The following is a 27,991-nucleotide window of genomic DNA, read 5'->3' on the forward strand; positions in this document are numbered from 1 at the left end:
GGTCTGCCTCATAGTAGAACATCTGTCTGAGCAATCTCACTGTGCTGTTTAGAATTCAAAAGCTAGTGCAGGATTTGGCCAGTCAAGTGTTATTAACCACTGAGCAACCCAATCTCACAATCTCACAATTGAAAGTGTCAGTCATCAGAAAAGAGATGTCGCTACATGTACAAGAATAATACATTCTTTCTCAAGGAAAAAGGGATTGAAAAATCACAGTTTACACATTGTTTTTGCACCTCAGCGATGCAAAAGCCACTCTTCCCTTCCACTCTTCCTACTCATCTACCCTCCCTAGTGGCATTTGAAATCACTAGAGACTTACTGCATCAGAAAAGTAGAAACGACTACACTAAACAAAGTTGTATCTCTTCAAACAACATGAAATACTGTAAAGTGGATTTGAAACGTCACTGACTTACAAAACCATCCAGACAAGTCTACAGCTCATGAAAACACCCACACAGAGCTGTGTGTAGATCCACGGCAGTTTTTTACACTTACGATACATGATCCCGTGTTGCTCAGTCGGCAGAGCATGGCACTTGCAACGATAGGGTTATGGGGTTGATCCCCACGGCCAATGAAAATGTGTCCAGTCGCTCTGGATAAGAGTGTCTGCTAAATGACTAAAATGTAAAAATGTACTAATTGGTACACTCACACATGTTGTGCAAAATGTCAGAAACAATGCTCCCTTTTTCCCGAACTGTAAAAATAGTATCACCCAGTCAAAACACCTCCGTCTAATTGTTTGGTAATTGCAGCAAGACAACTACACCGCTTTTAGCCAATGGGGTAATGTTTCTCTGAGCTGACTGTGTAAATTAAAAATGACACACACAATTAGGGTTCATAAATGAAAATCAAACATCAACAGTTAGTCTGTTTTCTCAACTAGAACCAGTGTAACACTGATGATGGATACAGACATTGTGTTTGGTTCAAACCTAAATCCAAATCAAGACATGTGGGAAAACACTTACATAACATTAACTAGGTGAAACAAATCTGTCAATGTGCCCTTGAGCAAGACACTTAACCCTAATTGCTCCTGTAAATCACTCTGGATAAGAGCGTCTGCTAAATGACTCAAATGTAAAATGTTAAAATATTGCCCAGTCCATCATTGGACAACAACTTTTACTCTATCAAGACTTCAGTCATATGTTACTTTACAGCACACACCAAAAACTCGCTAAAAAGCTGTGAACTCTCATCTGCAGAAATACATAGTAAATCTTCACCTTGAGTTTTTCACTGTATGGTGTCAGCTATTTTCTCAGACCGCAATAGTATTTTTTACTAGACTTTCTCCCTGTCCAATGTTTGCTACAGGTTTAGCCGTGGCACACCTGCGCCTAGACTGCGAATCAAAGCAGCACCCTGGTCCTCACAACACACATACCTCTGCAAACTTCATGAGTGGGCCACAGCTGAAACCATTAGTTGGTCACTGGCACACTTCTAATGGGGTTCATAAAGTAGGTGGCTTTGCACAAGCCAACTAATTGTTTGCACGTTTAGGGGAAGCTGGCGAGAAACACTTGTTTCTGTTGCGGGATTCAATGAACTGGGTGCAGAGTGGCTGAGATTTAGCAGTGTGAGACGAAGAGTAGGCTAAGTCAGGTGTCTAGATCTATTTAAGCGAGTCGTCGCGGTGTCACCGCCGTGCAACGTGTTAGAGAGAATTCACAAGAACACGCTGCAACAGGGTGAATGCACTGTGGGTGTCTTGTTTTAACTATCTGACACTTCTCCACAAGGCTCAGGAACATTTAGATGAATTTAATAGGGGGAAGAGGGGAGAAATGCCCATTTCACAATAACTCTATTTTGCTCTGTAAAAATAAGAAATAACAGGTCTGACATGTTCATTGACCTGAGTGATTGTGAATGATGATCGCTTACAGTGAAGGAACCTTGGACCAAAATCTCTCCCAAGATGACATGTGGTGATGTCAAGTATATGAATGACTGCCACCCAGGACAAATATGTCTGTCTGTACAAATGTGCTTCTCCTTCCCATATGCCTGGGGCCAATGGGAAGTATTGTCTCCATATTCTGAGTCCGGTGACTGGTAATGATTGAGGCAGTGACGGATTGAGCTCTGGATATAGAATCCTGGGCTATCAGTCTCCCCGGTCGCTCACACTGAACACTAAACACTCAGTCTTCCACTAAGCTTGGGAACCTGCACTTTATTAAGTTCCCCCCTCCTCTTAGCAGACAAAGACAGGGTCAACATAATTCACTTTGCTCGATTTTACAGTGGCAACTGGGGAGGGTCAAGTGAAATCTGTTCCCCAGTTGTGCAGTCCACTTAGTCACACACACACACACCCCTCTTCTCCCCGTTTCAGTGGAATGGCTGTTTTGGGAGATAGATCGGGAGAGGCCGTTGCGGTGGGCATAGGCTAGGGGAGTGTCTCTAAAAGTGACCCATTTACGCATTCAATCAGCAATGCCACTTTACTATCCATATCAGATCTATCCGCGACCACATCCGAGCGCTAAACAAAACTATTAGTCTCCAGTTCCGTTTTTTTTCAACACTGTGTCACAAGCAAATCTAGAATGTACAGTACAGTTCCAGAACCCAGAGAAGGCCAGAGGCTCTCCAGAGTACTTTTCCCTTACCCCCTAAAAATCTACTTGACCTACACGCACAAGTACAACTACTTACTGCAGTGTAACTTGACATACAGAAACTCACTGTTTGGGCATTGCCCCTCAAATGAGTTTTGGTGAATGTGTTGTTTTATCAAACTTTTTGTTTGCATGGTATACGTTGGGTATGGGTAACTCTCAACATGTCAGACCTCGAATGGGCGGAGCTTCGTCTATAGAAGTGTTGACGGCTAGACTTCAGAGTACTTGTCCATGAGAGTTAAATACTTACTCAGGAATTTACATGGCAAAATGACACAGACACATTGCATTGCAATGGGAAGTCGTAAAGCACAATCATCCAAACCAAGAGACGTAGCCTCGTTTAAATGAAAATGTTCATGTCATTACACATAAAATAACATGTTGTCTGGTGATCTATGCATAATCTTGTTACGCACTGGGAAGGAGAAATATCTGACTAATTGCTTTAAAAAGAAAATACGAAATATTATAAAATCTTAGAGCGAATGGTCTCAGATAATGATTATTGAACACAATTCAAATAGTTTCTGCCAACAATGTCATATCCAGTGTAATAACACATGAATGTACTGCCACTACTAATAGCCACCTGTCTTATTTTTGCAATATCTTAATCTAGATAAGTGTGCATTTGACATTTTTTAAAATATTTTCTAGAATATAAAGTGATGCACTTTAACACTATCAAATAAGTTATCACCATATAGCCAATAACAGTTCATGCAAATGTCAATGTAGCTACACTTGGCAAATTACTGCAACTGTCAACCAGTACTGATCAATAATAGCCTTTATACTGTTGATCACCTGACAGTAATATTCAAGTACGAATTCTCTTTGTGTTACATGATAAATGTGTGACACATGAGTTTAATGCGTTTCAGTTCAATTAAGCATAATGGGAAGCAGTATTCAGAGCACACCAACTGTTAAAACTGACATGCTATGTGGACGGATATCCAGCAGACAGGTCTATTTTTCCCTCCAAATAAATAAAGGGAAATTGTGAACGCATGAAAGACAGTTTGTGGACTCACAAATGTATTGACACCGTAAGAAAACCAGATTAAACGACATGGTGTCGACGCGCTCACCCGCGAGCACCGGACGTGTCAATTGACCCGCTTATCGGACTTGAACTCCCGGGTGGACGTGTGTGCGACAGAATGACAACTAACACAGGAAAAACGTCTTCATCCTAGCTCATGAAATGCTTAACTTCTTGACCTCTTGTTTCATTTGAAACGTGCTGATGTGGTCTAACATGACACCACACCACCACTTCCGGCATCCTGATGGACTGGGTGTCACTTAAACGATACTCTAACTCCGAGACTGTTTGGTAGTTTCATTTTGCCTGCTCAAAATGCATTAAGAAACGAATAGCCTTTTGAGCATGTAAGGTGGTAAACGTAGGCTACAGTAGGATATGCTTGCTCTTGTTACCCTTTTTGTGTTGTTTTTTATAGTTCAGGCAATCAGATATGACTTACTGTCGGCAATGTGCACGCCGGGCATCATAACATATTTCCGATGCCAACAACCGACACCCAAACATTAACCTCGAGTGAGGGGCTACAGTTTTGTTACATTTTAATAGTGTATAAAATTGTTATTATCAATAGACATCATAAACACAGGTCTCATAATATGTTCTAGACGTTGCTGTATGTATTAATGCAGGGGTCAGGGCATGCTTGTAGTGACAATTTGTTCCGTGATGACAACTTTGGATGGTACTGGTAAAAGGTTTTCACACAAGCGTTAAAATCGAAAGTAATTTGTCAGTGTGCCTGTATAGAATTATTATCCGATTTAAAGAAGTGTAGGCATTTACCTGCTCTACATTATTTCAGTTCAGTTGAAGTCATTTATTTTAACACTTTGAGTGATGCCAATCAATTTCTCGCCAACACTCACGTCATCAATATTTCTCGGCGATATATAGCTTATCACGTATTATTAATATTATACACACCATGCTTTTTGTGTTTTTGCACCAAATACTGTTCAATAATTCAAGATTTAATAAATTCACGTTTAATTATGAAATAATTTTAATTAGAAAATAATCAATTGTATTTATTAAGATCTTAAAACTATGCATTTAATTGAATTCTACTTTTGATCACCTTAAAACAACACTTGTAGATAGGCCTAGCTTAATTAATACAGAATTAAAACAATTCTTATTGTGTGGTAGGCCTACCTGTTAACATATTATCAATCTTCATTCACGTCCATAACTTACAAAAGCGCACGTACGTCCATAAGAGATAAACAGGGTCACAACTGCAGGATACACAGACACGGTTTATCTTATAGCCAAAATGAGTCATATTCAATTGAATGTGTCCGGGTAGCCTATACTTTAAAATGAGATCAAATAAGCTGGTTTGATAACATTGCTTATACGACTTATAATTTGGGCCAACGATTTGTCTAATATTTTAATGCATGCAGCTTTACGCATAGATCAGATATACATCTGAGAATGACATTCTAAGTTATTAATAGCCTACATGGACATCCACGTTATCATCACAAAACCTTGCAGCCTATGATGTTGGCGATTCTTTCTGTAAGCCTTTCTTTCACAAACCAACTTCTGCATGTGGGACAGCTGCAAACACTTCGAGGTGCTCTTATTGTTTAGCCAACACTTAGTATAAGTGAAAATTGTGTTTTACATTATTCCACGCATGCGCGGGAGATACAGTATGGCGACGTTCTATTAGATGGCACATGTACATTGTAAAGTTTGAGTTATTTGCTAATCAGAGTCAAGAGTTTTCAGTAACAGCACATTTCTTGGAGCTCACTCAGCCATATAGCTGACATGCGCCACCTTACTGTCAACCAGTGCCTGAGTGCCTGAAATTGAACGCGGAGCAAACAGTTAGCCCATTTGTCACATGAGGGGAGGTATAAATTACGGTTACAGATATCCATTAATCTAGGTGTTGACTGAAGGGTCATGGTCTATTGTACAAAATGATGCAAGGTCTCATTGTCAAAGCGCATCTTGATCAATGTCCTCCATTCCATTCTACACTCCTAGAGATGCTACAGGCTATTTACACATGGTACGTGTTTAACAAGTATTGGGACACCAAGTCTAAAGAGCTATTTTGCGAATAGGTGCAGGATACAGTAGGCTACTTTAAATGCATAATATTTGCGTCTTTACCGATGGTTTACACTCGTACGAGTGTAGCCTATGTTGTCCGGCAAACTGCACCGAACTGTCAGCATCATGTCCAGCGATTATCATATGTGCATATCTAGTTTATGTTTACCTTTGTGCTGCTGTGTTCGCGTCCAATATACCCGCGCTCTGCATCCAAGAGCGGACCGGTGTCATGCCACTCGTGAGCGGTTCCTCTTTCATGGTCAAGGCTCCCCGCGGGAGGCTGTCCTGGATGGAGAACATGAAAGTAACCTTCTGGGATCTCTCTCTTTTTACCAAATCACGCTAAATAATCCTCCTGTTCACTCAAAGCAAGGCCACCTGGATTAACGACGAGCAACTGAAATGGGAAGAATCTATCCCCAAAGTACAACAAGGGGGAAAGCGATAGCGGTCCTTATCCAAAGACGAGCGTCGTATCCCTTTGGGTTTTCCGCTTTATTTTAAATTCCAACCTCAGTTCAGTTCGCTCAAGCTTAACGGTCTGAAGTTAAAAGAGGGTGGAGAGAGGGCGAGTGTTAGAACAGTTAAGCATCTCAAAGGAAAATAATCAGCCGGGATCTAGGAGACCTTTTCGTCGTGAGGAAAGAGAGGGGAGATGTCGAAGTTGATCAGAAGGCGAACATACGCGCACCGGATTGTGAAATGAAAAGTGGGATAAAACAAGCGAGTGCTTCAAAAAGGAGTAAAATGAAATGATTACCAAACAAGAGGGAGGGACGGACCATGGAAGATTTGCTCTCCCAGGGGAAAAGGGGGATTGGGTACCAAGAAATCTCATTCCCTCCCTCCCAGTCTCTTTATCCTTCCTCTGTCCCAGCGGAGCGCACCTTCTCTCGGGTTCGGAGGCTCTAGCGCTCTCAGGGGATGGGGGATGGGGGGTGGGGGTGATGACGACAGGCATGGATTTGACAAGGGCGGAGACTAGTCCTTATAAGGAAAAATCATTTACGCGTCAATCGCAGATCTGGCTTCTCATTGGCGTAGGTCATCCATGACGTCATTTTTTGAATTCGCGGCAAAAGCTTTCGGCGTGTTTACCCATTGCACAATTTTGCTGGGCTGTGCGCGTGGACACAATAAGTGTAGAATTGCCCTACCAGATTAATCGGGCTATTTGCATGTTGCCCTACTTTTGAATTGGCTCATAAAGGCATAAAGCTGACCTCTCATTTCAAAGCATTGATCCTGTCGTAGGCTGTGGTTGATGTTAGGTTCACTGTATCCTTGTTGTGGCATTGGACTGAATAGGCTTCATTATGTTTGTGAGGAGCAAAACACTTCGTCAACATGATCAGAGGACCTAATTTATCGTGCCACACAATTTCATTCGTGCGCGCACGAACACTTCACACCGCACGCACTCACACGTATGCGCGCGCGCGCGCACACACACCCATTCAATAATATTTCGAGATGATTGAATATTTGTTAAAAGCTCATGATGGACCGCATAAACATTTTGCCTGTGTCTTTCTTGGCGGTTTTGATTCTGAATAGTGTAGGTCATTTTTCGCAATAATGCTTTGCTTGTCAATATATCACTTGAATGGTAGTTTGTGAATGTGTACAAAGATATTTGAGAGCGGCTGTCCTTGAGACCCTTTGCGTCCAGTAATTGTAATACAATAAATCACAGCAGCCGAATAATAATTAATAATAATAATAATAATGCACACTCAAAATAATTAATAATTATAATTATTATATATAATAGTAACTCTTATAAATGGCATTGTTTCAAGTAATTTGACAGTTCCGTTAACGCAGTAGTCTAGCCTACTTTTATACCACAACAACTCGAATTTCGTTAATTAGGAATCTTCCAAAGCAACCACAATTAAATATTTATAGAACGTTAGCCTCTTAACTTAGGAGACCAAAATGTATTCAGGAGATACGTAAACCTAACGTCTGGATAGTCAATATTCATATTTCTCTACAAGCAAATTAATTCGGTAATACTTAAATCGCGGAATATGTTGACTACAATATTCATTTTAGAAGTAATTAGGCTTACCTGGTCATTCATCTTACAACAATAGACACTATCATATTATCTCAAGTTATATTATTGCAATAATAAAATCTTGTATTAATATGTTCTTCAATAAAGATATTCCTACGTTTTTCTTGTTAATTGAACGAATTGTTATAATTACAGGTATAATTTGAATAATAATAGTACAACGTATTTATCTTTATCATTATTTGGGTATTTTGTAACATAACCAAAACAATATTAAGTTAATGATTAACCAACAAAACGTTTGTTTATACAATTGGTGTAAAATAAATAATTTTTCCATCCGTTTTATTTCTGTGTTCGATGTAGCCTATAGGATTAAAATAACCTCAATACAGTCACCGACGCTTATGCATTCGCTCTTTTTTATTTATGGTACTTTACGGAAAAAAGTGTGTGCTGCGAAATAACTCATGTGAAAGTCCAGTCTCAAGGGAGAGAAGATGGGTATAAATTCGTGGGTTGGCAACGTTCTGCGGAGATAACTCTTGAGACAAAATGACAACATAAAAGGTTTTACAACATGCATATTTTAATTGCACTTTCTAGAGACCGTCAACAAGGCGGTCTACAAGGCCAGACTGGAAAGTCAGCGGGCCACAAAACACTCAGCGGAGACAATCTGAAACTCCGACTGGGCGGTGGTCTACAGCCAAGGGATAGTAGGCAACCATCGTTCGCATAGCCTAACCTTATGTATCATCATCAATAATAAGCAATGTCTTCACAGAAGCTGGCTCTTGGTTCAATTAGTACCATACACATCATTCCAGTGGAAATGTGTAGGCCTTGTGTATTTTTGTTTGTCTCGTGTAGGCTACTGTAAATTAATGTAAGGGAACTACATACTGGATTTCAGCACGTTTTTTGTTGTCATTTTTTTTCTCCAAAATATTTACAAATTCATACAAAACACTCAAATTGAGTGCGTGGCTTAAGCCTTGTGGTAAAACTGTAAAAGCTGACGGAGAACAAACTATAGCCTATTATTTCATAAAATAATGACATCCATCCTTTGTTTAGTCATGTGTGCAGATGCTTTCTATTTCAATGTTAGATAGAAAGAGTACTTCACAGAAAATTCACTGATCACTGTCCTTGATTTTTTTTTCAGTGTGCCATTCAGCTGACGATTGCTGTCATCTAGTGGTCATGGGTTGCTACGTGTGTTAGCAGTGGAAGACGTACACTGGGGCGTGAATCAACGTACACTGAACAAAAATATAAACGCAACATGTAATCATTTCAAAGATTTTACTGAGATACAGTTCATATCAGGAAATCAGTCAATTGAAATAAATTAATTAGGCCCTGATCTATGGATTTCACATGACTGGGAATAAAGATAGAAATCTGTTGGTCACAGATAAGTTTTAAAAAAGTAGGGGCGTGGATCATGAAACCAGTCTGTATCTGGTTTGACCACCAATTGCCTCATTCAGTGAGACACATGTCATTCGCATAGAGTTGATCAGGCTGTTGATTGTGGCCTGTGGAATGTGGCCCCATTCCTCTTCAATGGCTGTGCAAGTTTCTGGATATTGGCAGGAACCGGAACTCGATCCAAAGCATCCCAAACAAGCTTAATGGGTGACATGTCTGGTGAGTATGCAGGAGATGGAAGAACTGGGACATTTTCAGCTTCCAGGAGTTGTGTACAGACCTTTGCAACATCGGGCCCTGAATTATCATGCTGAAACATGAGGTCATTTCGGCAGATGAATCACATGACAATGGGCCTCAGGATCTCGTCATGGTATCTCTGTGCATTCAATTTGCCATCGATAAAATGCCAATGTGTTCGTTGTCCGTAGCTTATGCTGGCCATACCATAACCCCACCGCCACCATGGGGCACTCTGTTCACAACGTTGACATCAGCAAACCGCTCGCCCACACGACGCCATGGTAGAGAAATGAACATTCAATTCTCTGGCAACAGCTCTGGTGGACATTCCTGCAGTCAGCTTCCATTTGCATGCTCCCTCAAAACTTGAGACATCTGTGGCATTGTGTTGTGTGACAAAACTGCACATTTTAGAGTGGCCTTTTATTTTCCCCAGCACAAGGCTTCTTGATATGCCACACCTATCAGATGGATGGATTATCTTGGCAAAGGAGAAATGCTCACTAACAGGGATGTAAACACATTTGTGCACAACATTTGAGAGAAATATGCTTTTGTGCATATGGAACATTTCTGTGATCTTTTATTTCAGCTCATGAAACATGAGACCTACACTTCCAGGGTTCTACAGACAGTGGCAAGTCAAATTCACCGCGATGCCTCCTGAGCTCAATTTGGCCCCTGCGTGCCTCCGGGGGCTGCGTGATTGCGTCACACCATCCATACCACGCTCCGACCACATTTTCAGATCAAGCATAAATTGGCTCTTAAACGGTGTGGGTTGGTTATGTCCAGAAAAAAGTTGGGTAAACTATACAGAACAAAAATATAAAAGGCAACATGTAAAGTGTTGGTCCCATTGTTCATGAGCTGAAATAAAAGCTCCTAGAAATATTCCATTCGCATAAAAGACAGGGTTGAATGTACATTTGCCTGGCATTTTAGCAATCGATGTGACGTTTGGCGGCGCCTAATCAGTCGGTTCTGTACCTGCCTGACTGAGTGGCAGTGTGGGTGGAATGACCGATCTGCCATGGCAACACTGCGCAAAACACGCGAGGAAATAAACATATCTGATCATTATCGGTTCTCTTCTCATTTTAATTCAAGTACTTTTTAAGTACCAACTTGAGAAAATGTAACATTTTCAAAGTATTCCAGTACTTGAATTTCTGAGTGCCAAATGCAAGTACTTTAAGCACCTCAAGCAACTTCACGTTGCGATTATATTTTTGTTCAGTATATTATTGTCATCTTTATTTCATAAGCAAACACAACATATCCACAAAGATATAGCACTTGTACAGATATAGTATTTACTATTTCAAAGTAAAAACAATCATAAAATATTGTCTACAGGAACAGATTCAAAAAAAGACTACACTTGAACCTGTAACAAATCCCTAGTTTGCTCCTCCTTGTCCAAACCATAGGACAGTTTATCTGCTGCTTCTGTGGTGTGAGGCAGCTTGATGTACAAGTAAATCCCCTGGACAGCACACTAATTGCAGAGCTTTTTCACTTCCATGTGAAAAAGATATTCTCAAATCCTCCAATATTTTATGCTGCAGTGTTCCTAAATGAGGGAACTCCATGAAAACACTTGATTCAACTAATCAAGGCTGTGTTAGTGCTCGGTTAGAACAAATAAGTGCACATCCCGATGGACCCTGATTTAGGAACACTTCTTTAAGCCATTTACTCCCTCTCCTAGAAACTCACAGCACCCCTACACTGCACTGTCAGGACCCTAATTCCAACACGATGCCTGTATTTAACCCCTAAACACCTCCACACCAAGGGGCCAAGCCCTACCATCCCAGCACTCTGAAGTCTAACTGACATCGTCTTGGTTGACCAAACCAGAGCCATATATATGGACAGAGAGGAAGGAGAGCAGGTTTGTGACAATTAATATAGGTTTACTTTATTTGTGGTGTTACTAGAAAAATATGACAGCTTTTGGTAGGTCTCCACAGCAGAAAGGTTTGGGAGCCACTGATTTACCATTTAGAAAGGTACATCCTATTCTCACTTATTCTTACTTATAAAACAGTTTTTTTATTTTGAATTATGAAAAGGTACAGGCCACCATCTAGTGGCCAGACAAAGAAGCAACTTCTAGTTTGGAATCAGCATTGAATGAAGTAAACATTTTGGAGTGTACATGCCATTATAGCAATGTTAGTACATTTCCTTAGACACTATCCACACAGTTATTAACTTCCCCCATAAAGTAGGACAACGGACATGTGAGACCAAATCCTACTCAGAGCTCCTCTTTCTTCCTTTCAGGCTTTGCACAGTCCTTCACTGCAACCAGGCAAGAGGAGAATGACTCAGCCAACCCTGTAGATAAAACATAAATATATAATTTATTGTATAGTATCATATTAATGTGCATTCTCTTGCCTGGTTCTCTTTAATGTGTATACTCCATAATGGTATGCATTTTGGGCTGCTATTAATTGTGGCGTGTTTTCTGTGTTTCAAAGTATTTTTCAACTGCCCAAATAAGGATACAACAGCAAAGGGATAAATGGCAGCAGGGGACTTTCTATACTGTACAAGAGTCACCTGACAAGATCTGAAATTGGTCGCCATGAGCTGTCGGTTTCTTATTCCATCCCTCAGAACATCTGTCCATTGCACAATGAGCCATACCTGAAGGAGAACATGTTCAGACACGTCGTTTAGGAGGAATTGGTCTGCAATTCACTTTACTTCAAATCATGAAAAATAACAAATATATCCTATTGAAAAACCCTTACCATACACGTCAAAGTCACTATCCCTGTGATATGCTGTAAAGAAGAGACAAATAGCAGATACATTGTTAAAATGTGATACATATTTGGGATATGTGGTTATCAGTTAGTAACAAACAAGCACGGTAAACGGTAGGCATGCCGTAACTCTAAAACTCCTAATAATGGACGGAAATAACAACAAATGCAGAGAATATAAAATCAACTTCAATACAATATTAACTCCAAGATTTTTTTTTTTAAACTGTTGTTGTTGTTATTGCTTTTCGATATACAGTATATACTGTAGATATATCTATACACCTGCTCTTTCCATAACAGACTGACCAGGTGAATCCAGGTGAAAGCTATGGTCCCTTATTGATGTCACATGTTAAATCCACTCCAATCAGTGTAGATGAAGGGGAGGGAAAGGTAAAATAATGATTTTTAAGCCTTGAGACATGGATTGAAAAAGACAATTGAAATGGGGTATGGTAGTAGGTGCCAGGTGCACTGGTTGGTGTCAAGAAAAGCAACGCTGCTGGGTTATTCACGCTCAACAGTTTCCCATGTGTATCAAGAATGGTCCTCCACCCAAAGGACATCCAGCCAACTTAACACAACTGTGGGAAGCATTGGAATCAACATGGGCCAGCATCCCTGTGGAACGCTTTCAACACCTTGTCGAGTCCAAGCCCCAACAAATTGAGGCTGTTCTGAGGACACAATGGGGAGGTGCAACTTATTATGGTGATCCTAATGTTTTTGTATAGCTCAGTGTATTTTATTTTTTTACCCAGGCAAGTCCGTTAAGAACAAATTCTTATTTTCAATGGCAGCCTAGGAACAGTGGGTTAACTGCCTGTTCAGGGGCAGAACGACAGATTTGTACCTTGTCAGCTCAGGGATTTGAACTTGCAACCTTTCGGTTACTGGTCCAACGCTCTAACCACTAGGCTACCCTGCAGCCGTATTCACTGCAGATATATAGAGTACAAGTCAAAAGTTTGGACACACCTACACACGTAGTATTTAGAAATCAAGCCACACTTAACCATCATGGTTACCACATCATTCTGCAGTGATACGCCATCCCATCTGGTTTGTGCTTAGTGGGACAATCATTTTCTATCAACAGGACAATGACCCAACACGCCTCCAGGCTGTGTAAGGGCTAAATGACCAAGTATGAGAGGGATGGAGTGCTGCATCAGATGACCTGGCCTCCACAATCACCCAACCTCAACCCAATTGAGATGGTTTGGGACGAGTTTGATCGCAGAGTGAAGGAAAAGCAGCCAACAAGTGCTCAGCATAACATAGACAGTTGGAAAAGCATTCCAGGTGAAACTCTGGTTGAGAGAATGCCAAGAGTGTGCAAAGCTGTCATCAAGGCAAAGGGTGGCTACTTTTAAGAATCTCAAATATAATAAAATATATTTTGATTTGTTCACCACTTTTTTGGTTACTACATGATTCCGTATGTGTTATTTCATAGTTGTGATGTCTTCACTATTATTCTACATTGTAGAAAATAGTAAAAATAATGAAAAACCCTTGAATGAGTAGGTGTGTCCAAACTATTGACTGGTACTGTATATATATTTGTTTTATAATTTCTTTCATGGCAGAAGTAACTTTCTTGCTCTGTACTAAAAACAATCAATGCAAAGGATCAGTAACTTACATGAGTCTTGGTAAATGAGATCATATCCTAAGCGTATGCATGGCAGTATTGCGTCCTTATATTTTGCATCTTCACAGGCTGAAAAAAAACCTCCAGAATCAAAAACTATCTGTACTGGAATGACTGTACAGAGTATTCAGTCATTGAAATATCACCATTTGGCTCTCTTCTGGGATAGTGTGAACCAAAAATGAAACTTTTACTTAGTCTCACCAGTGGAAAGGTTTGTACCAGACAAAAGGTAGCCTACGTCAAGACCCAATGGGCAAAAACTGGCTGAATAAACGTTGTTTCCACATCATTTCAACAACACAAATTCAGTGTGATGATGTTAAATCAACATGGAAAACGGTTTGGATTTGCAAAAAGTCATCAACGTAAGGGATGTTCAGCTTTTTTTCACCCAACTTGCAACCTAAATCCAATGATTTATTATTTCATGTTGAATTCACATTAGTTGACAACTCAACCAAATGTAAATCAAAACTTGACGTTGAACTGAAGTCTGTGCCCAGTGGGGAGTCTGGAGTGTTTACTTCCACTCAATAACAGCTGGGGGGCAGATTAAGTTGATTCCCCTCAGGTGGAATAATAATACCTCCCATAGAGAATCATACATAGCTTTAGACTTACATTAAAATGCAGAGAAATAAAATATATGGCAGTGATGGAATGTACTGTAACTTCTAAATGACTGCAGGGAAAGATCCTTAAAAAGTTACTGGCATTCATAAAAGATTGTGAAACATAACTTTTGACCCATACCTTTATTGAATCCACAATTTCTCTTTTCGGCTGCTGTGTAACCTCTTTTCAGACAATCTGTTAGATTTGCATACAGGAAACTGTAATGTATATGGCTAGCCATTACATTGCACAACAAGCTGTATTGATAGTACCATAGATTCAAATGGAAATGGAAAATCAAATGACTATGGCAATATGCATTGATCAAAGCAACCAAGAACAACGGTCATTAAAGATACAAGTGCAAAGTTCAGTGCTGTGTATGCCTTCACCTGACACCTCCTCCACAGGGAAAATGCTGCCAGAGCTCTCAACAACCACCTCTGTGAAGAGAAACAGAATCTTTTCTTGCGTTGTCTTCACATTAAAGTTACATTTAATTTCTTTGGAATGGCTGTCGATGACTCGTCAAAAGAACACAGTTGCGTCAATTACACTGTTACAACAGGAGCTGAGGTGAAGAAATGCATAATGCTCAGATGAGCACCTACCAGCTAAGACTGTCATGACCACCAGAAGATAAGCACCTTTGAACATTTTTCTTGATGTCTTGACGTCCACAGACACTCAGAACACTTTGTAAAGCCAACAAAGTTAAGCTCAAAGAGGAAGTACAGTGACTCACTGGGCCACAATCTGAGTTATACTGTCAAATCAAGGTTTAAAAAAATCAGTGAGTTCTGTTCAACTCTGCCTCTACTCTCTAGATACCTATGAGAATGAAACCAAAAGCTTGTCGCTCGTCTTTTGATGGAATGTTACGTAACGTAATCGAATGTGGGCTAAGCACAGCAGTAGTAACCTCTTTTCTTTATTGCGCTACTAGTGGAGTACTACTTTCAACGTCAATTCAAAGGGATAGTCAGTAACTATCATGAACCATAGTCAGCAACTATAGTCAGTAACTATCATGCCATATCAACCAGCCACACACCAGTTATGGTCAAAAGCTTAAAATGTTCTACTAGACAATTAAACGACAGAATTGTTAAATATTGTAGGCAGTGGTGGAAAAAGTACCCAATTGTCATACTTGAGTAAAAGTAAAGATACCTTAATAGAAAATGACTCAAGTAAAAGTGAAAGTCACCCAGTAAAATCCGACTTGAGTAAAATTCTAAAAGTATTTGCTTTTAAATATACTTAAGTATCAAAAGTAAATGTAATTGCTCAAATATACTTAAGTATCAAAAGTAAAAGAAAATGTATAAAGCAAACCAAACGGCACCATTTTCTTGTTTTTGAATTTACGGATAGCAAGGGGCACTCTCCAACACTCAGATATCATTTACAAACAGTGGTTCTCCCTGGAACCAAAAGGGTTCTCTGATGGAGACAGCCGAAGAACCTGTTTGGAACCTTTTTTTTCTAATATTATAGTGGAATCATGCCACAACTGGACTTTATTGTCAAGGTTGTGCGCTACTGGTGAGAAGTCAGGTGCAGGAGAGCAGAGAGTTGTGATCAGGCGCACTTTATTTGACAGAAGCACAAAAGGCAGACGTAACTGCGTCGTAAAACCTCCAGCCAATGGCAAAAGAGAATAAGGGCGAAAAACACTCACAACAACGCAAATATATGACATTAACCATACTACGGGTCAAACCACGATACCTGGGGAAAAAAACAGTCTGGTGCATAACACTAAACACGTAACAAAACAATTCCACACAAAGACATGGGGGGAACAGAGGAATATATATATGCAGTGTGATTAGGGAATGTAAACCAGGTGTGCGGGGAACAAGACAAAACAAATGGAAAAATGACAAATGGAGCGGCGATGGCTAGAAGGCCGGTGACGTCGACCGCCGAACACCGCCCGAACAAGGACTTCGGTGGAAGTCGTGACAGTACGCACAACTCCAGCAGCGCGCCGACACCGGCCTTGGGCACGACCGGAGGGCGAGGCGCCGGGCGATCCGGCCGGAGACGGTGGAACTCCCGCAGCATTTCAGGGTCAGGGTCCAACACGTCCGCCACCGGAACTCAGCACCTCTCCTCCGGACCGTACCCCTCCCACTCCACGAGATACTGAAGGCCGCTCGCCCGACGCCTCGAATCCAGGATGGAACGGACAGAGTACGCCGGGACCCCCTTGATGTCCAGAGGGGACGGAGGAACCTCCCGCACCTCAGACTCCTGGAGCGGACCAACCACCACCGGCCTGAGGAGAGACACATGGAACGAGGGGTAAATGTGGTAATCGGGGGGAAGCTGTAACCTGTAACACACCTCGTTCACGCTCCTCAGGACTTTCAATGGCCCCCCAAATCGCGGACCCAGCTTCCGGCAGGGCAGGTGGAGGGGCAGGTGGAGGGTCGATAGCCAGACCCGGTCCCCCGGAGCGAACACCGGGGCCTCACTGCAGTGACGGTTCGCGCTGTTTTTTATCTGGTTCAGGTGCGCGGAGGAGACATAGGAAGCCGCCCATGGTCACCTCCAGCAGGCCGCGCCGCGCCAAAAAAACAGCGCGGCCTGCTGGAGGTGACCATGGGCGGCTTCCCATGTCTCCTCCGCGCACCTGAACCAGTCGTTCACCGCAGGAGCCTCGGTCTGACTCTGATGCCACAGCGCCAGAACCAGCTGGTACCCCAATACTTTTGAAAGGGGGAGAGGTTAGTAGAGGAGTGGCGGAGCGAGTTCTGCGCCGTCTCGGCCCAGGGCACGAATGCCGCACACTCCCCTGGCCGGTCCTGACATTAAGACCACAGAAACCTGCCCACATCCTGGTTCACTCTCTCCACCTGCCCATTACTCTCGGGGTGAAAACCTGAGGTGAGGCTGCTCGAGACCCCAGACGTTCCATGAACGCTCTCCAGACTCTCGAAGTGAACTGGGGACCTCGATCAGACACTATATCCTCAGGCACCCCGTAGCGCCGGAAGATGTGTGTAAACAAGGCCTCCGCAGTCTGTAGGGCCATAGGGAGACCAGGCAGAGGGAGGAGATGACAGGACTTAGAGAAACGATCCACAACGACCAGGATCGTGGTGTTTCCCTGTGAGGGAGGAAGATTGGTCAGAAAATCCACCGACAGGTGTGACCAAGGCCGTTGTGGAAAGGGTAAGGGATGTAGCTTACCTGTAGGCAGGTGTCTAGGAGCCTTACATTGGGTGCACACCGAGCAGGAGGAAACATAAACCCTCACGTCCTTTACCAAGGTAGGCCACCAGTACTTCCCACTCAGACAGCGCACCGTCCAGCCGATCCCCGGATGACCAGAGGAGGGTGACGTGTGGGCCCAATAGAACAACTGGTCACGGACAGCAGACGTAACGTACAGATGCCCGACGGGACACTGGAGGGGAGCGGGCTCTGTACATAACGCCTGCTCAATATCCACGTCCAGCTCCCACACAACTGGTGCTACCAGGCAGGAGGCCGGGAGTATGGGAGTCTGATCCATGGGCCGCTCCTCTGTGTCATACAGCCGGGACAGTGCGTCTGCCTTAACATTTTGGGAACCTGGTCTGTAGGACAGGGTAAACACAAAACGGGTAAAAAAAAACATGGCCCACCTTGCCTGACGAGGATTCAGTCTCCTCGCTGCCCGGATGTACTCCAGGTTGCGGTTGTCAGTCCAGATGAGGAAAGGGTGTTTAGCCCCCTCAAGCCAATGTCTCCACGCCTTCAAAGCTTTAACCACAGCCTACAGCTCCCAGTCCCCCACATCATAGTTCCGCTCCGCCGGGCTGAGCTTCTTCGAGAAGAAAGTACAGGGGCGGAGCATCGGTGGCGTACCCGAGCGCTGAGAGAGCACGGCTCCTTTCCCAGCCTCGGACGCGTCCGATGGATCCGGATGGGCCAGCACGAGAGTCGAGGTAAACAGAGCCCTTAGTTGCCCAAAAGCCCTGTCCGCCTCAGCCGACCACCGCAAACGTACAGGACCCCCCTTCAGCAGTGAGGTAATGGGAGCAGCCACCTGGCCAAAACACCAGATAAATATCCGGTAGTAATTGGCAAACCCTAAAAACTGCTGCACCTCCTTTACCGTGGTGGGAGTCGGCCAATTACGCACAGCTGAAATGCGGTCACTTTCCATCTCACCCCTGACGTGGAAATGCGATACCCTAGGAAGGAGACGGCCTGCTGAAAGAACAGGCATTTCTCAGCCTTGACGCACAGGTCATGCTCCAACAGTCATCCAAGTACCCTGCGCACCAAGGACACATGCTCGGCGCGTGTAGCGGAGTATATCAGAATGTCATCGATATACACCACTACACCCTGCCCGTGCAGGTCCCTGAAAATCTCTGCGGTCCAACTGAAATTGAGCTGAGGTGCATCCTAATTCCATTGATCATCCTCGAGATGTTTCTACAACTTGATTGGAGTCCACCTGTGGTATATTCAATTGATTGGACATGATTTGGAAAGGCACACACCTGTCTAGATAAGGTCCCACAGTTGACAGTGCATGTCAGAACAAAAACCAAGCCATAAGGTTGAAGGAATTGTCCGTAGAGCTCCGAGACAGGATTGTGTCGAGGCACAGATCTGGGGAAGGGTACCAAAACGCTTCTGTAGCATTGAAGGTCCCCAAGAACACAGTGGCCTCCATCATTCTTAAATGGAATAAGTTTGGAACCACCAAGATTCTTTCTAGAGCTGGCCGCCCGGCCGAACTGAGCAATCCGGGGAGAAGGGCCTTGGTCATGGAGGTGACCAAGAACCCGATGGTCACTCTGACAAAGCTCTAGAGTTCCCCTGTGGAGATGGGAGAACCTTCGAGAAGGACAACCATCTCTGCAGCACTCCACCAATCAAGCCTTTGTGGTAGAGTGGCCAGACTGAAGCCACTCCTCAGTAAAAGGCACATGAAAGCCTGTTTGGAGTTTGCCAAAACGCACCTAACGACTCTCAGAAAATGAGAAACAAGATTCTCTGCTCTGATGAAACCAAGATTGAACTCTTTTTCCTGAATGCCAAGCGTCACGTCGGGAGGAAACCTGGCACAATCGCTACAGTGACGCAAGGTGGTGTCAGCATCATGCTGTATGAATGTTTTTCAGTGACAGGGACTAGGAGACTAGTCAAGATTGAGGGAAAGATGAACGAAGCAAAGTACAGAAAGATCCTTGGTGAAAACATGCTCCAGAGTGCTCAGGACCTCAAACTGGGGCAGAGGTTCAGCTTCCAACAGGACAACGACCCTAAGCACACAGCCAAGACAATGCAGGAGTGGCTTCGGGACAAGTCTCTGAATGTCATTGAGCGGCCCAGCCTGTGCCCAGACTTGAAGCCAATCGAACATCTCTGGAGGGACCTAAAAATAGCTGCACTTCAACGCTCCCCATCCAACCTAATAGAGCTTGAGAGGATCTACAGAGAAGAATGGGAGAAACTGCCCAAATACAGGTGTGCCAAGCTTGTTGCATCATACCCAAAAAGACTGAATGCTGTAATCGCTGGCAAAGGTGCTTCAACAAAGTACTGAGTAAAGGGTCTGAATATGTATGTAAATGTGATATTTCAGTTGTTTTATTTTTAATAACTTAGCAAACATTTCTAAAAACCTGTTTTGCTTTGTCATTATGGGCTAATGTGTCTAGATTGTTGAGGAAAAAAATCAATTTAATACATTTTCGAATAAAGCTGTAACATAACAAAATTAGAAAAATGTCAAGGGGTCTGAATACTTTCTGAAGGCACTGTACATTATGTTCACAGGTAAACTGTCTCTGGTAGCCAAAACAGACAAATATTCCATCTAAATGGGAATTGATTCTCAATTGCGATACGGTTGTCGAAACATAAAGCCTTCTACCTTCACATCAAAATAATTTCACAAATGCAAAATATATACTTATTGTGTACACTGTTTTCATATTTTTAACATGGTTGCAGCTGACAGTATTTTTCAGAAACAACACTATTCTGGCATCCTTCCATTAAACACAGGTGTTTGGAGACGCTAAATAGCCAATTAGAACAGGTGGACGTCTCTGTCTTCTGTAAACAAGCGCTGTATCACCTCAGTGTGGGAACCCAAACCCTATTAAAGGTGTGTAGTAATTTAACCTTTTGTTTTTTGAAAATGATTTCTCGTTTGGAAGTTAAGTTCCAAATGTTTCCAAAATCGTATAGCATACGAGGCGTTTTGATATTTTGATAGAGCTTCGGGGCAGCGTCCGTACATTTGCCCCCGGACGGCAGACAGGTTAGTGAATAGACGGTACATGATTAGCATTACCGTCTATGAATGGGCTAAGTATGTCCCCAAAACATAATTTGAATGGCATGACTAACCACACTGTCATGAGCAGTAGGTTATACACTGAGTACACCAAACAGTAGGTACTCCTTCTTAATATTGAGATGTAACCCCCCCCCCCCCCCTTTGCCCTCAGAACAGCCTCAATTCTTCGGGGCATGGACTCTAAAAGGTGTCGAAGGTTTTTCATAGGGATGGCCCATATTGACTCCAATGCTTCCCACAGTTGTGTCAAGTTGACTGAATGTCCTTTGGCTGGTGGATCATGCTTGATACACACAAGAAACTGTTAAGCCTGAAAAACCCAGCAGCTTTGCAGTTCTTGACACAAACCGGCACGCATGGCACCTACAACCATACCCCGTTCAAAGGCACTTCAATCTTTTGTCTACACCCATTAAACCTCTGAATGGCACACATACACAATCCATGTCTCAAGAATTAAACATCCTTCTTTAACCTATTTCCTCCCCCTCATCTACACGGATGAAGTGGATTTAACATGTGACATCAATAAGGGATCATAGCTTTCACCTGGATTCACCTGGTCAGTCTATGTCATGGAAAGTTCAGGTAATCTTAATGTTTTGTATACTCAGTATATATTCAAGGTACCACAAGTTTGTGTGTGTGTCTGTGTGTTCACCATATTTCCTCGAATCTGTTAGTCACCTGATCTACAGTACCAGTCAAAAGTTTGGACCTACTCATTCAAGGGTTTTTCTTTATTTGTACTATTTTCTACATTGTAGAACAATAGTGAAGACCTCATGTCTATGAAATAACACATATAGGATCATGTTGTAACCAAAAAAGTGTAAACAGATCAAAATATATTTCATATTTGAAATTCTTCAAATTAGCCACCCTTTGCCTTGTTGACAGCTTTGCACACTCTTGGTATTCTCTCAACCAGCTTCATGAGGTAGTCACCTGGACTGAATTTCAATTAACAGGTGTGCCTTGTTAAAAGTTAATTTGTGGAATTTCTTTCCTTCTTAATGCGTTTGAGCCAATCAGTTGTTTTGTGAAAAGGAAGGGGTGGTATACAGAAATCAAATCAACTTTTATTAGTCACATGCGCCCGAATACAACAGGTGTAGACCTTACAGTGAAATGCTTACTTACGAGCCCCTAACCGACAGTGCAGTTTCAAAAAATGTGGATAAGAATAAGAGATAAAAGTAACAAGTAATTAAAGAGGAGCAGTAAAAAAATAACAATATATACAGGGTGGTGCCGGTACAGAGTCAATGTGCGGGGCACCGGTTGGTTGAGGTAGTATGTACATGTAGATAGAGTTAATTAAAGTGACTATGCATAGATGACAAGAGAGAGTGGCAGTGATGTGGAGAGAGGAGGCGGGGGCAATGTGAAGATAGCTCTATTTGGTAAAAGACAAAGTCCATATTATGGCAAGAACAGCACAAATAAACAAAGAGAAACGACAGTCCATCATTACGTTAAGACATCAGTCAATCCAGAACATTTCAAGAACTTTGAAAGTTTCTTCAAGTGCAGTCGCAAAAAACATCAGGCGCTATGATGAAACTGCATCTCACGAGGACAACCAAAGAAAAGGAAGGCCCAGAGTTACCTTTGTTCATTAGAGTTCATTAGAGTTATCAGCCTCAGAAATTGCAGCCCAAATAATTCTTCACAGAGTTCAAGTAACAGACACATCAACATCAATTGTTCAGAGGAGACCGTGTGAATCAGGCCTTCATGGTCGATTTGCTGCAAAGAAACCACTACTAAAGGACACCAATAAGAAGAAGAAACTTGCTTGGGCCAAGAAAAACAAGCAATGGACATTAGACCGGTGGAAATCTGTCCAAATTTGAGATATTTAGTTCTAACCGTAGGTGAAGGTGAACGGATGATCTCCGCATGTGTAGTTCCCACCGTGGAAGAGGAGGTGTGATGGTGTGGTGGTGTTTTGCTGGTGACACTGTCTGTGATTTATTTAGAATTCAAAGCATACTTAACCAGCATGGCTACCACAGCATTCTGCAGCGATGCGCCATCCCATCTGGTTTGCACTTAGAGGGACTATCATTTACTTTTCAACAGGACAATGACCCAACATACCTTCAGACTGTGTAGGGGCTATTTGACTAAGAAGGAGAGCGATGGAGTGCTACATCAGATGACCTGGCCTCCACAATCACCTGACCTCAACCCAAATGAGATGGTTTCGGATGAGTTGGACCGCAGAGTGAAGGAAAAGCAGCCAACAAGTGCTCAGCATACGTGGGAACTCCTTCAAGACTGTTGGAAAAGCATTCCTTTTTCCATGAAGCTGGTTGAGAGAATTCCAAGAGTGTGCAAAGCTGTCATTAAGGCAAATGGTGGCTAATTTGAAGAATCTCAAATATATGTTGATTTGTTTAACAGTTTTTTGGTTACTATATGTGTTATTTCATAGTTTTGATGTCTTCACTATTATTCTACAATGTAGAAAATAGAAAAAATATAGAAAAAACCTTGAATGAGTAGGTGTGTCCAAACGTTTGACTGGTACTGTATATATACAGTTGAAGTTGGAAGTTTACATACATCTTAGCCAAATACATTTAAACTCAGTTCTTTACAATTCCTGACATTTAATCCTTGTAAAAATTCCCTGTCTTAGGTCAGTTAGGATCACCACTTTATTTTAAGAATGTGAAATGTCAGAATAATAGTAGAGAGAATGATTTATTTCAGCTTTAATTTCTTTCATCACATTCCCAGTGGGTCAGAAGTTTACATACACTCAATTAGTATTTGGTAGAATTGCTTTTGAATTGTTTAACTTGGGTCAAATGTTTTGGGTAGCCTTCCACAAGCTTCCCACAATAAGTTGGGTGAATTTTGGCCCATTCCTCCTGACAGAGCTAGTGTAACCGTGTCAGGTTTGCAGGCCTCCTTGCTCGCACACGCTTTTTCAGTTCTTCCCACACATTTTTGACGGGATTGAGGTCAGGGCTTTGTGAATGCCACTCCAAAACCTTGACTTTGTTGTCCTTAAGCCATTTTGCCACAACTTTGGAAGTATGCTTGGGGTCACTGTCCATTTGGAAGACCCATTTTCAACCAAGCTTTAACTTCATGACTGATGTCTTGAGATGTTGCTTCAATATATCCATATAATTTTCCATCCTCATGATGCCATCTATTTTGTGAAGTGTACCAATTACTCCTGCAGCAAAGCACCCACACAACATGATGCTGTCACCCCTGTGCTTCACGGTTGGGATGGTGTTCTTCGGCTTGCAAGCCTCTCCCTTTTTCCTCCAAACATAACGAGGGTCATTATAGCCAAACAGTTATATTTTTGTTTCATCAGACCAGAGGACATTTCTCCAAAAAGTACGATATTTGTACACATGTGCAGTTGCAAACCGTAGTCTGGCTTTTTTATGGTGGTTTTGGAGCAGTGGCTTCTTCCTTGCTGAGCGGCCTTTCAGGTTATGTCGATATAGGACTAGTTTTACTTTGGATATAGATACTTTTGTACCTGTTTCCTCCAGCATCTTCACAAGGTCCTTTGCTGTTGTTCTGTGATTGATTTGCACTTTTCGCACCAAAGTACGTTCATCTATAGCAGACAGAACACATCTCCTTCCTGAGCGGTATGACGGCTGCGTGGTCCCATGGTGTTTATACTTGCGTACTATTGTTTGTACAGATGAACATGGTACCTTCAGGCGTTTGGAAATTGCTCTCAAGAATGAACCAGACTTGTGGAGGTCTACAATTTTTTGTCTGAGGTCTTGGCTGATTTCTTTTGATTTTTTTCATGATGTCAAGCAAAGAGGCACTGAGTTTGAAGGTAGGCCTTGAAATATATCCACAGGTACACCTCCAATTGACTCAATTGATGTCAATTAGCCTATCAGAAGCTTCTAAAGCCATGACATCATTTTCTGGAATTTTCCAAGCTGTTTAAAAGCACAGTCGACTTAGTGTATGTAAACTTCTGAACCACTGGAATTGTGATACAGTGAATTATAAGTGAAATAATCTGTCTAAACAATTGCTGGAAAAATTACTTGTATCATGCACAAAATAGATGTCCTAACCGACTTGCCAAAACTATAGTTTGTTAACAAGAAATGTATGGAGTGGTTGAAAAATAAGTTTTAATGTCTCCAACCTAAGTGTATGTAAACTTCTGACTTCAACTGTATTTGTTTTATAATTTCTTTCATTGCAGAAGTAACTTTCTTCCTCTTTACATTCCTTGACTTATATAGACATTTCAAACATATTCACCAATTCTGACATACCTCATAAAAAAAAAGATACTCCTACCAGATACTTCTAGATTATTAGCAGAACTAAATATATTCTTTCCCACAACAATTTTGCTCCTTTCTGCACAAAAGTCCACTCATCCTTGTTTCCTCCGCCAACCGATTCAAGTTCATGATCCTCAACACTGGGGCCCCACAAGGGGTGCGTGCTCAGCCCCCTCCTGTACTCCTTGTTCAACCATGACTGCGTGGCCATGCACGCCTCCAACTCGATCATCAAGTTTGCAGACGACACAACAGTAGTAGGCTTGATCACCTACAATGACGAGACAGCCTTTAGGGAGGAGGTGAGGGCACTCAGTGTGGTGTCAGGAAAACAACCTCTCACTTAATGTCAACAATACAAAGGAGATGATCATGGACTTCAGGAAACAGCAGAGGGAGCACCTTTCATCCACATCGACGGGACTGCAGTAGAGAAGGTGGAAAGTTTTAAGTTCCTCGGCATACACATCACGAACAAACTGAAATGGTCCACCTTAACAGACAGTGTGGTTAAGAAGGCGCAACAGAGCCTCTTCAACCTCAGGAGGCTTAAGAAATTTGGCTTGTCACCTAAAACCATCACAAACTTTTACAGATGCACAATCGATAGCATCCTGTCGGGCTGTATCACCGTCTGGTACGAGAACTGCACCGCCCACAACTGCAGGGCTCTCCAGAGGGTGGTGCGGTCTGCACAGCACATATGGGATCATGTAGGAACCAAAAAAGTGTTGAACAAATCAAAATATATTTTATATTTGAGATTCTTCAAAGTAGCCACCATTTGCTTTGATGACAGCTTTGCACACTCTTGGCATTTTCTCAACCAGCTTCACCTGGAATGCTTTTTCAACACTCTTGAAGGAGTTCCCACATATGCTGAGCACTTGTTGGCTGCTTTTCCTTCACTCTGCGATCCAACTCATCCCAAACCATCTCAATTTGGTTAGGGTCGGGTGATTGTGGAGGACAGGACATCTGATGCAGCACCCCATCACTCTCCTTCTTGGTCAAATAGCCCTTACACAGCCTGGAGGTGTATTGGGTCATTGTTCTGTTGAAAAACAAATGATAGTCCCACTAAGTGCAAACCAGATGGGATGGCGTATTACTGCAGAATGATGTGGTAGCCGTGCTGGTTAAGTGTGCCTTGATTTCTAAATAAATCACAGTGTCACCAGCAAAGCACCCCCACACCACCACACCTCCTCCTCCATGGTTCACGGTGGGAACAACACATGCGGAGATCATCCGTTCACCTACTCTGCGTCTCACAAAGACACATCAGACCAAAGGACAGATTTCCACCAGTCTAATATCCATTGCTCGTGTTTCTTGGCCAAACAAGTCTCTTCTTCATATTGGTGTCCTTTAGTAGTGGTTTCTTTGCAGCGATTCGACCATGGAGGCTTGATTCTGGCAGCCTCCTCTGAACAGTTGATGTGTCTGTTACTTGAACTCTGTGAAGCATTTATTTGGGCTGCAATGTCTGAGGCTGATAACTCTAATGAACTTATCCTCTGCAGCAGAGGTAACTCTGGGTCTTCCTTTCCGGTGGCGATCCTCATGAGAGCCAGTTTCCTCATAGTACATGATGGTTTTTTGCAACTGCACTTGAAGAAACTTTTGAAATGTTCTTCATTGACTGACCTTCAGGTCTTGGCAAAGGGTGGCTACTTCGAAGAATCTCAAATATAAAATATATGTCTTTAACACTTATATATATATATATATATATATATTATATATACTCTACATGACCAAAAGTATATGGACACCTGCTCGTCGAACATCTCAAATCATGGGTATTAATATGGAGTTTGTCCCCCCTTTTCTGCTATAACAGCCTACACTCTTCTGGGAAGGCTTTGCACTAGATGTTGCAACATTGTTGCGGGGACTTGCTTCCATTCAGCCACAAGAGCATTAGGGAGGTTGGGCACTGATGTTGGGCGATTAGGCCTAGCTCGAAGTCAGCATTCCAATTCATCCCAAAGGTGTTCGATGGGGTTGAGGTTAGGGTTCTGTGTAGGCCAGTCAAGTTCTTCCACACCGATCTCTACAAACCATTTCTGTATGGACCTCGCTTTGTGCACGGTGTCATTGTCATGCTGAAGCAAGAAAGAGACTTCCTCAAACTGTTACCACAATGTTGGAAGCACAGAATCATCTAGAATGTCATTGTATGCTGTAGTGTTAAGATTTCCCTTCACTGGAACTAAGCCCGAACCATGAAAAACATCCCCAGACCATTATTCCTCCTCCACCAAACTTTACAGTTAGCACTATGAATTTTGGCAGGTAGCGTTCTCCTAGCATCCGCCAAACCCAGATTGGTCCATCGGATGGTGAAACGTGATTCATCACTCCAGAGAACGCGTTTCCACTGCTCCAGAGTCCAATGGCAGTGAGCTTTACACCACTCAAGCTGACACTTGGCATTAAACATGGGGATCTAAGGCTTGTGTGCAGCTGCTCGAGCATGGAAACCCATTTCATTAAGCTCCCAATGAACAGTTCTTGTGTTGACGTTGCTTCCTTAGGAAGTTTGGAACTCGGTAGTGAGTGTTGCAACCGAGGACAGACAAAATGTTACGCACTTCAGCACTCAGCGGTCTTGCTCTGTGAGCTTTTGACATTTTTTGGTACACTTCCCCAGATCTGTGCATCGACACAATCCTGTCTCGGAGCTCTACGGACTATTCCTTCGACCTAATGGCTTGGTTTTTGCTCTGACATGCATTGTCAACTGTGGGACCTTATATAGACAGGTGTGTGCCTTTCCAAATCATATCCAATCAATTG

General features: G+C 42.5%; 2 protein-coding genes across 12 annotated transcripts in view; both read right to left on the minus strand.

Moving 5' to 3' along the window:
* Positions 1-6,693, minus strand: part of LOC106604646 (transcription factor COE3) — a 100,712-nt gene extending 94,019 nt beyond the window's left edge. For 4 of the 8 annotated variants that reach the window (XM_014199492.3, XM_014199490.3, XM_014199491.3 and 1 more), the window contains exon 1: positions 5,957-6,693. In XM_014199492.3, coding sequence (XP_014054967.1) covers positions 5,957-6,090 — 134 coding nt within the window. In that variant the 5' untranslated portion in view covers positions 6,091-6,693. The remainder of the gene's footprint in view (positions 1-5,956) is intronic. The other 4 variants (XM_014199496.3, XM_014199493.3, XM_014199495.3 and 1 more) reach the window with 2 other exon arrangements.
* Positions 6,694-11,400: 4,707 nt separating this feature from the next.
* On the minus strand, positions 11,401-15,425 carry LOC145879503 (uncharacterized). 4 transcript variants are annotated; one of them, XM_082975147.1, is made up of 7 exons: positions 15,175-15,425; positions 14,956-15,006; positions 14,702-14,758; positions 13,937-14,014; positions 12,271-12,303; positions 12,077-12,163; positions 11,401-11,848 (listed from the first exon to the last, which is right to left on the minus strand). In XM_082975147.1, the coding sequence occupies exons 1-7, from the start codon at positions 15,218-15,220 to the stop codon at positions 11,769-11,771; spliced, it is 432 nt and encodes a 143-aa protein (XP_082831273.1). In that variant the 5' UTR covers positions 15,221-15,425; the 3' UTR covers positions 11,401-11,768. The 4 variants fall into 4 exon arrangements, with proteins under 4 accessions (XP_082831273.1, XP_082831274.1, XP_082831275.1 ...); XM_082975148.1 differs by having other exon boundaries at positions 15,211-15,390; XM_082975149.1 differs by lacking the exon at positions 13,937-14,014.
* Between the last annotated feature and the right edge of the window lie 12,566 nt (positions 15,426-27,991).

This window comes from Salmo salar, chromosome 05, assembly GCF_965601325.2.
Source record: "Salmo salar chromosome 05, fSalSal1, whole genome shotgun sequence".
NCBI classification, from domain to species: Eukaryota; Metazoa; Chordata; class Actinopteri; order Salmoniformes; family Salmonidae; genus Salmo; species Salmo salar.